This window comes from Halichoeres trimaculatus, unplaced genomic scaffold (genome assembly GCF_033239565.1).
Source record: "Halichoeres trimaculatus isolate MK-OKI-2021-1 unplaced genomic scaffold, fHalTri1.1 fHalTri1_scaffold_19, whole genome shotgun sequence".
NCBI classification, from domain to species: Eukaryota; Metazoa; Chordata; class Actinopteri; order Labriformes; family Labridae; genus Halichoeres; species Halichoeres trimaculatus.
Window position 1 is genome coordinate 26,092,388 of NW_027437197.1, and position 14,693 is coordinate 26,107,080.

At 39.0% G+C, this 14,693-nt stretch overlaps 1 protein-coding gene across 5 annotated transcripts in view; it reads right to left on the bottom strand.

The window, feature by feature from the left end:
- LOC141808158 (alsin-like) overlaps positions 1–14,693 on the bottom strand; it is a 35,024-nt gene that overhangs the window by 17,628 nt on the left and 2,703 nt on the right. For 4 of the 5 annotated variants that reach the window (XM_074694559.1, XM_074694560.1, XM_074694561.1 and 1 more), the window contains exons 7-21: positions 14,435–14,632; positions 12,664–12,913; positions 12,436–12,523; positions 12,014–12,192; positions 10,327–10,486; positions 10,119–10,215; positions 9,969–10,046; positions 8,690–8,917; positions 7,849–8,020; positions 7,428–7,623; positions 5,211–5,276; positions 4,779–4,938; positions 2,152–2,283; positions 1,767–1,895; positions 1,189–1,212 (exon numbers count right to left, since the gene is read on the bottom strand). In XM_074694559.1, the coding sequence (XP_074550660.1) occupies positions 1,189–1,212; positions 1,767–1,895; positions 2,152–2,283; positions 4,779–4,938; positions 5,211–5,276; positions 7,428–7,623; positions 7,849–8,020; positions 8,690–8,917; positions 9,969–10,046; positions 10,119–10,215; positions 10,327–10,486; positions 12,014–12,192; positions 12,436–12,523; positions 12,664–12,913; positions 14,435–14,632 (2,157 nt within the window). The remainder of the gene's footprint in view (positions 1–1,188; positions 1,213–1,766; positions 1,896–2,151; positions 2,284–4,778; positions 4,939–5,210; positions 5,277–7,427; positions 7,624–7,848; positions 8,021–8,689; positions 8,918–9,968; positions 10,047–10,118; positions 10,216–10,326; positions 10,487–12,013; positions 12,193–12,435; positions 12,524–12,663; positions 12,914–14,434; positions 14,633–14,693) is intronic. The other variant, XM_074694563.1, reaches the window with a different exon arrangement.

A 14,693-nucleotide genomic window follows, 5' to 3' on the forward strand; every position in this document is an offset into this window, starting at 1 on the left:
GAGAGAATAAATGAGGTCTGATGTTTTCCCTACATGTTAACAAACTGGCAGAGCTGGTGATGAGTTCCTTTCAGATCAGATGCCTTAGAAAGTCAGAATGCAGTAGCAAGTTGCAGCTCTTCACATGCACCTCTTCCAATGTACAGTCACCATGACGTCTAACATTCTAAAACTTATTTACGTGTAACTGTTGTTTACATGCTTTAAAGACACAGCAGCCTGATGGTGGCAGTTAGAGTCTAAAAACAGTCATCAGGACAATGTAGGAAAAAAGTCCTGACTACTCAAAATACTTTCTTCTCTCTCAATAACACAATATTAAAACTTCAAACCTTATATAAAAACTTCCACTGAGGTAAGATATTTTAGAATTTAAGACTTAACCCTTGTTTTTATTATTATTTTTTTCCTTTATATTCACATTTCATCACACGGTGTTACTGTTTTTATGGGGAAAAAAACAACATAAATGAGTTATTTTTCATATAATTAATGTTGGAGGGCTGGGGTTGTTTACAAATATCAAGCTTAAACAAACATAAGATTAGTAATAAAATTGATTTTGATGCAAAGTTATTTTTGTTGCAGTGTCAGATTCTTAATTTGCAACCCCCTCAGGTCAACAGGACCAAAGTGTCCCATCTAGCCCCATTATAACCACAATTTTTTTAAAAGCACAGTCATACATTACAGTATGATCAGGCATTTTTTAATTTCAAGGCTTCATTTCGGAGAGAATAGCTGAATTATTAAACATTTATTATTTCAAAAACAAATCAGTTTATGTATATTTTTCACAAAAAAAAACAGTGACAGTATGTCATCAAATGGGCACCTAGAGGGTCAAAATAATTATAAAAAAAATGAATATGTGGTATTTTTGGCTAGGACTGAAGTTAACTGTAGAAAAAAAAATCTGTTATGTTTATATCAGTTTTTGGTAGAGGACATTTTCGTCCTTGATGTCCTCAAAGGGTTGTAAATTAAAGCTTCTCATGAGGGTTAAGCCATATCCTCCTATCGTGGTAGTATTTCACTCCAAATGTGTATGAAGTCAAGTTAGAATTCTTGCACCTGTCATTGTAAAAGAGTCCAGACCCTCATGCTGCTGCAGAACAAAGCTTAGCGTAGCTGAGGCGTTGGCTAGTTTGAGGGTAAGCAGAGCAAACTAATGTCAGGTATACTCACAAGGCTCTGTGAGGGAATGGCGCCCTGAGTGAGTGAAGATACAAAAATATTAACTTAGTTTGTGAGACATGGAAGATTTCCAGAAGCAACAGAAAGACAGACATGCATGAACTTCAGTGGATTAACTTGTTAATAGAGATTTGAACGATGGAGCTCTTGGTTTGTGAGATGACAGGACATGTTATGGTTGAAAACAGATCTGAAGCACACATGGTTGCAGTAAGATCTTTTATACTGGGTCACTGTTTTACTATGCACATATGTCAACTTTCCTGACTTACTGTGAATGCATGTAATGAATATTTAAGACTAAAACCTAACAGAGATCAAATGGGAGGGGATAACAGTTGAGACTTCATGTAGCAGATGAAAGATCTGACTGTGACCTACAATGAAAGGCCACACAGAGGCAAATCTTCACACAATATCTAATACATTAATAATATCTGTGATTAAAGCTCCCTGTCACAGCCACTAAGAACTTGAATGGTAGTTTACTATACTCATCAAACAAAAGCACTTTAAAACAGCTGATTTGCATGGTGATCACAGTCCACAGTGAGTTTAAATTCAGGTACCTGTGTGTGCACTAGTGCATCATTGAACAGTATGAACCAGTGGTTAGAAAAACGCCCGGCATTCTGCAGAGTCAGGGTTCTGTTGCTGCTCTCACACACCACACGACGTTTAGGGAGACGTAGAACCTCCTGTTGACAAAACATAAACGTTTCCTTAACATTTAAATAAATAAAAACAACTGTTTTTTTTCTGCTACAACCATCATCAGAGTTCCTGCCTCTGTTAACAAAGGGACACAGAGATACAGGTAGCCGTACAAAAATGGATGTTCAGTGGTATGTTCAGTGTGTTACTCTGAGGCATGTTTTCCTGGAAATGAAAGTTTACCATCTGAGCAGCAGAATGGTACACAGTTTTAATAACAAAAAGCAGAGTTGTCCTTACAGTGGATTTTCCTGGATGGGTCTTCCAGAAGAGCAGGGTGACTTCAGCCTCTTTTTTCCTTCTGTTCAGCGACAAAGATAGAGATTCATACCGACTACAGCCCTGATGGAGAGACTGGTACTCTGTAGTTAACTGCAGAGGAGAAAAAAAAAATAAGGGTTCAGTATTACTTTTTCATCTTAATACCAAGACACATGTGTATTTACTTCAATCCGTTCCAATTTAAAAAAGACATTGAAATATCTCAATACTGCTCTAACCATGACTCTATCTAAATCTATCTCAAAGTTTTACACAGCCCTTTCTCATGCTGATAGTGACAACACTTTATATGTGAAAGGGAAATAGGAACAAGAGTCTGGGATTGAGATTTCAGAGGAGGCATGGAGTAGTATCTGGTCCTTCCAGTTGTCAACTTTCAGCTCTATGAGCTGGAGAGAACACTGCTGGAAGAATGTTATTAGGTTTTTCAAGTCACCATATCAAGAACGTTACAAGGATGCACATATGCCCTGCTGAAGACAATGTGGTTCGATTATTGCCAACAATTATCATATATTCTGGGAATGTCCCAAGTTGAACACTTTCTGGAATGGTGTCCAGGTTTCCCTTTGCAAAGTCTTTAACACTCAAGTTCCTCTGTACTTTGATGCTTTGTATTTGGGTCGTATATCCTTTTTAGAACAGAGATGTGAGATTAAGTTAATTCAAATGCTTTAAAAAGAGATGGTTAAACCCTACTCCACCATCCTTAGATGACTGGAAAGGAATATTTCTTGAGATATTTAGAATGGAAAAATTGACTTACCAACTAAAAATTCAAATTCACAAATTTTACCAGATGTGGAATAAATGAATTCTATTTATTACCCCTAAAAGAGCAGATCTGATTTAATCTTACTGGTACAATCCTTTGGAAACCTGAAATTTATTACCTTCTGCTTGCTAAATGGCAATATCTTTTTTGAAGACAGTGGCACTCTAGCCCCTCTGGTTCATTTTTTTTTTATTTTTAGTTCCTGTTCCTAAAAAAAAATGGAAGGACTTTGGTTTGTACATCCACATATGTTTATGGATTTGTATTAATTTCTGTCGATTCCAAATAAACACAAAATAAAAAAAGAAATATCTCAATACAACATTAATGAAAGAAATTAATTCAATCATTTTATATATGGTTCTGAAAGATAAAGGCTTACAAAAAAAATAAATTACAGTTAAATGTATAATTTCTGTGTGAATAAATGTGTATGATAGAAACACTGTGAGACAGTTCCTGATTTTCTTGGAAAGCAGCCAAAGCCTCTCTTCATCCTGTTTGCTATATTTGTTCTTTCTAATCTGCAACTCTTAAGCAGCCAGCACACAGCAGACTGCTCTAATTCTCAGGTTGGCAGACATGGAACAGAATAGAGGAAAGGTGATTTCACCAGTGTTTGTTCTGAAAACGCCCTAAAATATTGATGGTCCATTTACTAATTGTACCATTATATCTTCCAACCGGATGTATTCACTAATCTCGGATCGTCTGCTGTGTGTTTGTTATGTCCGTCTGTATTTTTTATTAACATTTACAGGTCTTGACCTGTAAATGTTCTAGTAAAGTTTAGTATTAGTAAAATGTCTTGAAATAACATTTGTTAAGATTTGGCGCAATACAAATAAAGATTGATTGATTGATTGATTGATTGATTGATTGATTGATTGATTGATTGATGTTGATGTTTTGCTGTATCTTGACTGTAGAAAACTGGGCCTTCTGCTACAAGCTTCAAATAGTCTCTTTGGGGTTACCCTTTCATGCATCCAGTTTCTGAAAAGTATTAGAGGTGTCCCAGTCCGATATTGATATCAGAATATCGGTCCGATATCAGCAAAAAAACAAGTATCTGTATCGTATCGGAAAGCATCTAAAATCTCCGATATAAGCAGTTTCTGTTGCCCATTGGTTAATAATAAATGGGTCCGTTTTTCCTCATACCTACTGTTGCTGACTACTGTTCTTTGTTTGAATAATATCACTCAATCAAGCCTTTTCTAACATGACAGACATACTACAAAATAAGTAATAAAAGTATGCATGCTTAATGCTGATATCGTATCAGATTAATATCGGTATTGGCCAATACTCAATGCTGTAGCACCGGTATCATATCGGAAGTGAAAATGTAATATCAATGACATCCCTAAAAAGTATGAACTGTACAGATATATATACGTATATATATGTACAGGTATATCTGTAATGCACTTGTATTGTAATAATATGTGCGTGAATAAACCAAACTAAATTTTAAAAAACTAAACTAGACTCAGCTGTCAGCACTTCTCGTGATTGCTGGTGTTGTTCTAAAAAGTGGTTTGATTTGTCAGAACAACCAAAACAATGAACAAAATAGATCTTTAAAAAACTGCTGTTGGCTCAGCTCATGGAGGAGAATAAAAGAGTATAAAGAGGGAAACTAGGTCCTGGGATCACGGTGCAAGGGAAGAGCCAGACTTAAGAGCTGGATGGTGCCCATCTAGGCACCATCCAGCTCCTAAGTCTGCCACCTATAGCCGATACCACCAATCCCAATTTATTAGAAACAAAAACCACAGTGACAGAGGGGGAAATTTGGCCTTACCACATCATAACAGGTTGCCAGTTTGAGCAGGACTCTGCTGTACTGGTGAAGCTGCTGCAGTGGCCAGTATAACAGGGAACCCAGATCAACTTCCCCACTGACAGATGGGCCAGATACAGACAGGTGAGCAAGCACGGTCTGCTGAGAGCCTAAACACTCCCTGAACAGAGACAAACACAAAGTCCAGAGGGATGAAACCAAATCTAGAGCCAATGTGTCCACAGATTATAATCAAAAAGTACAACTTTTTCATCACGATCGTTATCACAGGAGCAAAAGTAAAGAATATTTTAAACAGTAAGGCTGTGCAAATGAAAAGTAATTCATTCACGTCTCATTCATGTGCATTTTTGTGAGAAAAAAAAGACAAAAAATATGTAAGCGAAGCCAGATTACCTAAAGAACAATGTAAAGAAAAATGAATAATCTTACAGTGAGAGTTTATGTAAAGCCTGGAAGCCACCCATCACCTGGAAGTCATCAACTGAAGAGCAATACCTGAAGACACAAGAGGAAGAGATTTCTTTGGTTAATATTCTGAGATACATCAACTTTTTATGTCATATTAATATATTTTTCATTTATTTTCAAAAATCTGTAGTAAAGACTTTTATGGTAATGGTATGGTATGGTTCACTAAAAACAATGTGTACACAGAAATTTTTTCATGAAGTCATGTATGCAGTGTAAATACAGAAAGCTACTGAGAGTCAGTGGGTTTTAATATTGTTAGGAAAGACATACAATAGACTCCCTTTGAGATGATAAACTCCTAAAGTCTATTTATATCTGTAGTATGAATTTTTTACAGTTTCTTCAAAGATGCTGTGCAGAGGATCTGTCTTAAATGGACTGTAGTGACACCTTTTGGCCTGTAGCCTCACACACGGTCATGAAGACGTAACTCTAAACAAAGTGTGTTTGTTTCGGAAATGAACGGAGATTGGGTCAAAACATGGTAAATGGACCAGTACTGATAAAGCGCTTTTCTAGTCTCTCTGACCACTCAAAGTGCTTAACACTGTTAGCCTCATTCACCCATCCACACCAATTCCACACCACATCCACACGCTGACTGTACAGGTTTCTATTGGAAACCATCAGCAATTCAGGGTTCAGTGTCTTGCTCAAGGAAACTGCAGCATGCGACTATAGGAGCTGGAATCAAACCCATGATCTTCCACTGAGCCACAGCCGCCCCAAAACAAATTTTCTTTGTTCATGACAACCTTTTACTGGTTAAAACACTCCAAGATAAGTCAACAAAAACGTAGTGCTGTTGTTTAAAATGTGACAACAAGCAAACTGTTGGGTCCAGCCCTGCTCTCCCTGCCATGCACAGCTCTATGACCATAGCTCCTGCCATGCACAGCTCTTCGCCCAGAGGACCTCCCAAGTCCATGCTCAGCTACCAGGTGGACGGCTCATCCAGTAGTGTCTCCAAGCTCAGCCAAAGGGCAGAAGCAGCACCCAGTCTCTGGATCACTCGGCTGTCATTGGGTTTTTTGTGGGGTCCACCACTAGGCCAGCCTCCTGAACTTTTTTTTGTTTTAGTTCTGTTTTTTTTCCAAGAGTTTTGTTTATTTTTAAAGAGTTTTGGTTTTTGGATTTCTTTACTTTGGAGTTAGAGTTTTAGTTAAAATAAATATCATTAGGCTGAATCCTCTGCCTCTTGTTTCCTGCTACCGCTGATTCTCACGAGACAAGATCGCTAAGAAACTTCTCAAAGCTCCTTTAAAGTGATACTCTGGGATGGAACAAGTTGGGTCCTATCACAAGGTTTAGGGCAGAAATTACCCCTACAGCAGTGTTTTTGTGCAGCAGAAGCCCAGAGCACACACACCAAACACCCCCTCCCTGCTCCTCTGCTGGTTTCCTCTGCACTCAGACGGGGCCATATTTCACTTGACCAAAAACACAAATAAACGAACTCCCACTGAAAAAATCGGTCTGCATTCACGCATTAGAGAATTTTCAGCGCGTTACTTTCACACAAAAACGCCGCTAAATAAGGCTCTAGTTCTCATCGTGTCATAAAACGGCGCTACCTCCGCTGCAGAGCCACAGCTGGCTACGAGGCGCTCGCCGCTTAGTGTAACAGTCAGCGCGCGGCGTGCCAGATATAAACAAACGCAGGTAGTCTGCCAGGATGAAGAGACACAATGAGAACTAGAGCCTTATTTAGCGGTGTTTTTGTGTGAAAGTAACGTGCTGAAAATTCTCTAAATAAAGCGTGGATGCAGACCAATATCAGATTTTTTCAGTGGGAGTCCGTTTATTTGTGTTTTTGGTCAAGTAAAATATGTCCCCGTCTGAGTGCAGAGGAAACCAGCAGAGGAGCAGGGAGGGGGTGTTTGGTGTGAGCGCTCTGGGCTTCTGCTGCACAAAATCACTGCTGTAGGGGTAATTTCTGCCCTAAACCTTGTGATAGGACCCAACTTGTTCCATCCCAGAGTATCACTTTAGGTGAACGCAGCACACTTAAACGAGACAATGGAAAACAAGTAACAAGAGACACCAGATACAGTAAACAATTTAAAGTATTAAAAAACTGCAAAAAGCAGGCGAGGGCTGCAATAAGTAAACAACAGACTGCACATAATAATAACAGAGTATGGATTTCTTGGAAGGACCAGAAGGAACACTTACTTCCTGTAAATATCCACAAAGTGCTCAGTGTAAGTCAACAGGAGGAGAGAGGTGACATCCTGTCCTTGCACATTGTGTAGGAAGAAGCTGAGTGATGCTGAATGCCGACCAATGAGGGAGGTTAGACGAGTGAAAGTCTCACAAAGAGAGAAGAAGAGATGAGTGCATGGCTCCCCTAATGATGGGCAGACACTCTCTGAAAAAGGGATTACAGATACACACATGCACTAAGTTCATACATTCACATAAGCAAAAAATGTTCCTGTATCATTTCCTTAACAAAATTCTGTTTATTTACACTTAACAGGAAAAAAATCTAACTTTTCAAATCACAGTTAAAATATAACTGGACAGAAAGAGTTGATACTGTATGTGACGTGTGCACATCAAAAGAAAAGGAACCAATCAGAAAATCTCAGACCTCTGTTGCGTAGTGGTGTCAGTAGGAGCTTCCTGGTGCTGCTTAACCAGCAGAAAAACTGTCTCTCCCTGGAGGCAAGCTCATGGACCGCTGAGATAAAGCCCATCACATTCTGGTCTGCCAACACTCCACAGTTTGAACCACCACAAAAAACACTGCTAATGTAGCCCAGCTATTGACACACACACACAGACACACAGAGAAAGACAAACAATAATACGTAAGGATTTTGTTTTATTTCTCCAGAGTAAGACACAGACTCCTCTTTCTGGGATTAAATCTTGTAGTTTTTTCAGTTGATTTCTGATTTATTTATTTTGCACAATAAAACTTTGTCTTTTACCCACAGACTATATAAATCAGGGATCTCAAACTCGTGCCATGGAGGGCCAAGAGGCTGCAGGTTTTCTTTCCAACCAAAAACTCCGACAGCTGATTTCACTGATTACTTCACCTTCAAGCAGAGAGCTGGGACTAATCAGTGAAATCAGCTGGTGGAGCTTTAGGTTGGAAAGAAAACCTGCAGCCTCTTGGCCCTCCATGGCACGAGTTTAAGACCCCTGATATGCATTATACCTTAGCCACCGAGGGATCACTGGCCTTACAAAAAACTGGCACTCTCTGCTGTTGTGTTCGTGTAACAACCTTAGACAACTATCAGCATGTGTCAATGGTTAGATCCCACTTTTTCACATTATTTTCAATGAAAAAAAACTATTTTGGGGTGAAAACTGTGTGCAAATATGCCCTAAAATACTCCATTGTTAAAGTTAGAAAAAAACACCCACCCTGTTATTGTCAATATGAGCAAACCACAAAAAAGTTTTCTCTGTGTACAAACCTCCATGCAGAAGGGAAGCAGACTGGGTCGGACTGTATAACTCTCTGCTCTGTTTGGTGACCTCTGGGATGACCTTTGACCTTGGTTTAACCTCTCACTCTGCACTGACATGGCCTCAAGCTGCTGACCACAGTACAACAGGATGGGTTGGATACAGTCTCCATCTGCCAGGAGGAGGGATTGGCTCTGACCCGCTGAGATGTCCCAAACACGGAGACCATCAGACAGCTACAGTGGCCCATTAGGGACAAAACACAGTACATCATTAGGAGACTTACAAGCTCTGCAGTAACTTTGTATCATAAGCTGTAAATTTAGGTGTTTTTATTGTGAGCATTTACACCATGAGGATATGATCCTGACCCACTGAATGTTTGATAAATGATTTTAAGGTCCCATATTCTGCTCCTTTTCTGCAGGTTAATATGGATCATTGATGAAATGGTAGTAACATGTTTTGGTCTAAAAAGCCAATAAATCAAGCACAGCAGCATTGTTTCCAGGCTCTCATAGCCCCTCTGTTTAGAACGCTCTGATTTAGTGGGCGTGGCCTTCATATGTAAATGAGCCACCGCTGATACTGCACCGCTCTTCTGCATCACTGAGAACAGCGCCACAAGCTCCGCGTGCAAAATGTTTAGAAAGCAGCGACGCTCGTTTATCGTAGCATTACAGGCTAAAACAACAGGCTAACTGCAGCTACAGTTAGCATCCTGAAGCTAACACAGAGACAGGGGGGACAGTGAGAAAAAAGTGACTAGCACGCACATGCACAGTTTTACTGAGTGTAGCTGGCACATTTCCTTGATAAATGGACTCTAGCCACTTAGTCTTGTCTTCTTCCACAACTATTTGGCTGTTTACAGCCAAAAATAAAGCAGTAATGGCAGTGATGGCTGCTGGAGCAGCAGCGGGGAGGGGGTATCTGCTCTGGTGGACCAATCAGGTAAGACTTCCTCCTGATTGGTCAAAAAAGGGAATTGCTGACGTCAGCAAATCCCCAAAATCCAAACAGCTAGAGGATTTTCTTCAGGATTTTCGTTCACAAGCACTACTAAGTACAGATTTTGTCATTAAATGTCACATTTTGTGGGCTGGGAGGAAAGTCGACGACCCACAAATTTCACTAAAATACTTGAAGTGATTTTTGCACAATATAGGACCTTTAATGTTGTCAGTAAATGAAAATGTAGGAAATAAGCCAAAAAGAAATCAGTCATACCACACTGAAATGGTGTGAATATTTGAGCACAAATGGTCACACAAACATGTTTTGTACCTTAGCTAGCTGAGGAACTGTGACAGGACTGTTGACATGACCAAGCTGTCCACACATGTTACTGCCCCATGAGTATACCTGCAAAAAATAAGGTTAAGGTTAAAAATAATGCCAGAGAGTGTTGGTGTATGTACTGTCCGTTTCTGTTACCTGACATTGAGCAGTGAGAGCCAAAGAATGATGTGAGCCAGCCGCAACTTTGATCACCTCCTCACCCGTCAAGGACTTGATACATAGAGGCTGCAGTCTGGAGACAAACATAGACAGAAACACACAAAAGTTATTCTAATTTACCTTAAAATGAAAAATTTACATTCTTAACTACAAGTATTTGTGTTTTACATGTATTGCGTCAGACCTGGCTAGCTGATCTCCATGGCCCAGTTGCCCTTCTGATCCACGGCCCCAGCTCCACACCTCTGTCTCCAGAGAAGGCAGCCCTTCTCCAGCCTCCTCTGGGGCTGTTGCATGTTTCCGACCAACAGAAAATGGGCAGGTCCTTTGTCGCCTTGGAGACCCTGAAAGAAATACACATCATCTCAAAGTAAACCAACTGTAACAGGGTTGTCTCAATTAACTATCAGTTACATTTGAGCTACTGTAAAAAATGCAGTGTTCACTTATTACAACTGTAACAAAAGGTGTTGGCCTGTTGGTGCTGTGATTTTTTTTTCACTGTTTGGTTAAACTTCAGCTTTTAAGGCTCAAAGACATTTTAAGAAACAAGCTTTAACATTAACAATTGAGCTAGATTAGGTAAATGTCCACGTATATACCTTTTATACCCATTCGCATTACAATAGGGGTGGAGCTCAGTAATACATCTATTAACTGCAAACCTAGCTCTGTCCAAAGTTCAAAAGGCCAGCATAAAATTTCATTTGTTGGTGGTTAATAGATATTTTGTTAATGTGTCTTCATAAAAAATACAAACAGAAATGGGGGTGCATGAAAAACCACATCAAACAGTTTCTACTCCTTAAAGAGAAAGAATTCTTTAAAGTATCAAACCAGGCCTAAAGCCTCCTAAAAACTCTTTACGTCTCACCATTGGAAAGTGAGTAAAAAAGCAAGTTTTTATAGTTTTGTCAAATACAATACTAATAGAATATGTGGACCTGTTAATGTTTTTGAAAAGCATCTTTGGCCAGTTTCTTAAATTTTTTAATCTAGATCAAAATAATCCAGATTTGGAAATACCATTTTCTGCTATCCAGGATCAGGTAAAGTGTCTTAGTTTTATTATTGTTTTTCAAAGCAGCATTGGATTGGATCACCCTGATCCTGATGCACAGTTTTCAACATTTCCAAATCTGGATTACCAGTACTCTCAATGGGACAACATATCATGATGTGGAATACCAGCTCTGTAAAGAACAACAGGTAGAGGAGCCAAGACTCACTTTAAGAGGGTTTGATTTTGAGACAAAACACAATAAGAACATAAACATTTACTTTCATTTATCATTTCTTTTATGACCTCTCTTCCGAGCCTGTCTGGTGGGTTATTTCATGGGGACAAGATCAGTTATTTTATTCTTACTTCACTTTACTGAAATGATTCATTGGTAGCCTGTGCTTATTTATCTACTGTATCACTGTTGCAGTTAAACAAGTCGAGTGCACAATGTAAACAGAAGTATAAACAGAAAATGGTTAAGATGTTGTATTATTTGACCATGTAGTTTCACTACATTTTCTTCCTGAAATTCACTTTGAAATCCTCTCCCCTGTTGGGATCAGGATAATGCTGTGTTTTTGGATTAAAGTGATCCAAATCCTCCTGAAAAGTTTTGAACAACACAAACTGTGAAAGTTTAATCCAGATTAAAACCAGGATTAGATTATGAGATCTAATCTGATTTCAAGATCCTTCTTTACCTTATGAACAACTCTTTTTTCAAAAATTGAATTCCAATCCAATTACCAAGATTCGATCAGATTACCTTTGAACAACTGGCCCCTTGAAATATTGTTTGTTATGATTTTGCGATATTTAATTAAAGAAGGATTGATGATTGAAAATGTTAGTCCACAGTTCCTACCGCGGGTGGGTGTCCCAGGCAGAGAGTGTCTCCTGTTTGCATCTTTACCCCTCTGATTTATATTTGTGAGACTTGAGCTCTTCTGTCCTTTCATTGCCTGTTTCTCTGCTGCAAGAAAAAGCTGAACGTCTTCCAAAAACGCGGGAGAAGAGGAGTATGGCGTGTCCACTCCTCTGTTACTGTAGGATTGAAGATAAAAAGCCAAGCAGCAGAATGTGAGTACGAATCATCCTGGCGTGTGTCTCTGAGATCTTTGTTTATATTATTTACTATCACCATAATGAAACATACACTGAGGTGAGCTATATGCATCAATTAAGGATGAACAAGCATCATGAATTGATCACAAGTTTACTCATACACTAGCTGTTTGCTACAGCTAAATTCACAGACAAACTGAAAGTCTACAACTGATTTCCTACCTGTTCGGCTGGCTTTGAACTGTTAGGTCTTCTTTAAGACTTGCAGTCAAAAGATCAGTTATTGGAGTTGAAGAAACACAGCTGTCTTCTGAATTAAAATATGGCAAAAAAAAGACAAATATAAGAAAAAAAACAAACAAACAGCCAAAGCCACAAAAATCTGTGAACTAACAAATGATCAGAAAATCAATGAACAAGTCAAACAACAAACTGAGCTACGTTTCTAACCTGAAGTGCAGCTGCTCAGTGAGTCAGTGTCCTCTGTCGTTTGGTCCCATAAGTTTCTCTGGACAACACTGTGAAGCTCCATTTCATCAAGGCAAGCAGAGTCTTTGTTAGCTCTCCACTCGGGCAGTGAGTGGGACAGGTAACTTCCATCTACATCAGTGACTTGTTCTTTGTGCTCATGGGGCTCAAGATGGGTGCTAGCTCGACCACCACCTGGTCTTGGTCTGGGGCTTCTTCTCCTTCGATGGGTCTGGGAATAAAAACAGAAAGGGATGTCAAAGGTTGAACCTTCTATATCGGAATAATTACAAACTGTTCAACATCCACTTGGATTACTGGGCTCCAAAAACTGTGATCATTTAGGAATCACTCTCATGTACTCCACTGCCTCTTGACTCCACAATTCTGTACCCTCTGACAGCAACAAGGCACTGAGGAAGTCCAAACACACACCTCTATGGCAAGCCCTTTAAACATTTAATAGCTACATTTGACTCTCCGGAATTAACATTACAGATATCAACAACATAATTGTGTCTAGTCAAAATTCAAACTTTGACAAGTCAAAAATACAGTTGGAGATATCTATAATTCAGTTTTGACTAGTCTCAATAACAGTTAGAGATATCTGTTACTCAGTTTCCACTAGTCAAAACTCAGTTACAGATATCTGCAATGACTCCCCGAAGGCTGCACTTAGCCTCGTCACGCATCCTAAATGTCACTTGCAGATATCTCTAACTCAGTTTTGACCATCCAGAATTACAGTTAAAGATATCTTAAATGTGATTTTGGCTGTCAGAAATGTGTTCATGATGCTGGACATGCGAGGCTTTCCATTCGATACTGAACCAAATAAACTGGAGGAGAGAAGAGAAAAAAAACATTTTGACAGTTTTCTTAGCAGAGGAAATGGTGATTGCGGTCATCGACAAGATATTTAGAAAATGCTATGAAATAGAACAAATCTTTAATCAAGGACTTTGTGGGGAACAAGAGCTATGTTCACTGCAGCAAGTCCCTCCTCCTATACCTGTCACAACTTTTGTCATCATAACAGATATCTGCAGCATCAATTCACCTAGTCGAAACTCTGTTTCAAGATATCTGTAATTACATTTTGACTAGTCAAAATAAAAGTTTAAGATATCTCAAATTTGAGATATCTCTAACCACAATTAATTTAAAGATATCTGTAACTTGATTATAGATATCTTAAACTAAATTGTGGCTATCCATAAATCTAGTTGCAGATATCTACAATTTCATTCTGACTAGGCGTAATTCCAGTTCAAGATATCTATAACGGCATTTTGACTAGTCACAATGTAATTAAAGATATCTATAAATTCTATTATAGATATCTTTAATAGAAGGGGGTTGAGGATATCTTGATTTGGAATTGTGACTAGCCAGAATGAAATTGTAGATATCTGCAACTAGATTTATGGATAGTCATAATTTAGTTGCAGATATCCACATCTCGCATTGTGGCTATCCATAACTGAATTTGAGATATCTGTAATGAGAAACCCCACACACATGAATGGGGAAAGGGGCGTGATTTGTCCTAGGAGGAGTTAAGTTGTAGATATCTGAAATTACAATTGTGGATAGGAATAAAGTCATTGTGGATATCTGAAATGTTCAATTTGACTAGGAAGAATTGAATTGTTGATATCTGTATTACATATCCAGACTAGCTATTAAATGTTAAAAGGGCTTGCCATACACCTCTTTCTTTGGTCTGTCATTATTAAACCATCTTTACCTCACTTGACATGACTTTAGTCAGCTCCACTCCGAGGGGACAGTAGTGACCAGAGTCAGCTCCCAATGAGTCGTCCCGTAGTGATGCAAAGGGCTGAGGTGACTGACTCTGCTCCCTTTTCTCAGGATTCTGGGTACTGTAGTGTTTTGGAGGCAATCTCTGAACCAGGGCCAGGCTATGGTAGGCACCACAAGCAATCTGTGGAGAATAAGACAGTATATCTGTATGTTTTGTAATTCTAAAGTGGCAGTGAAGGTAT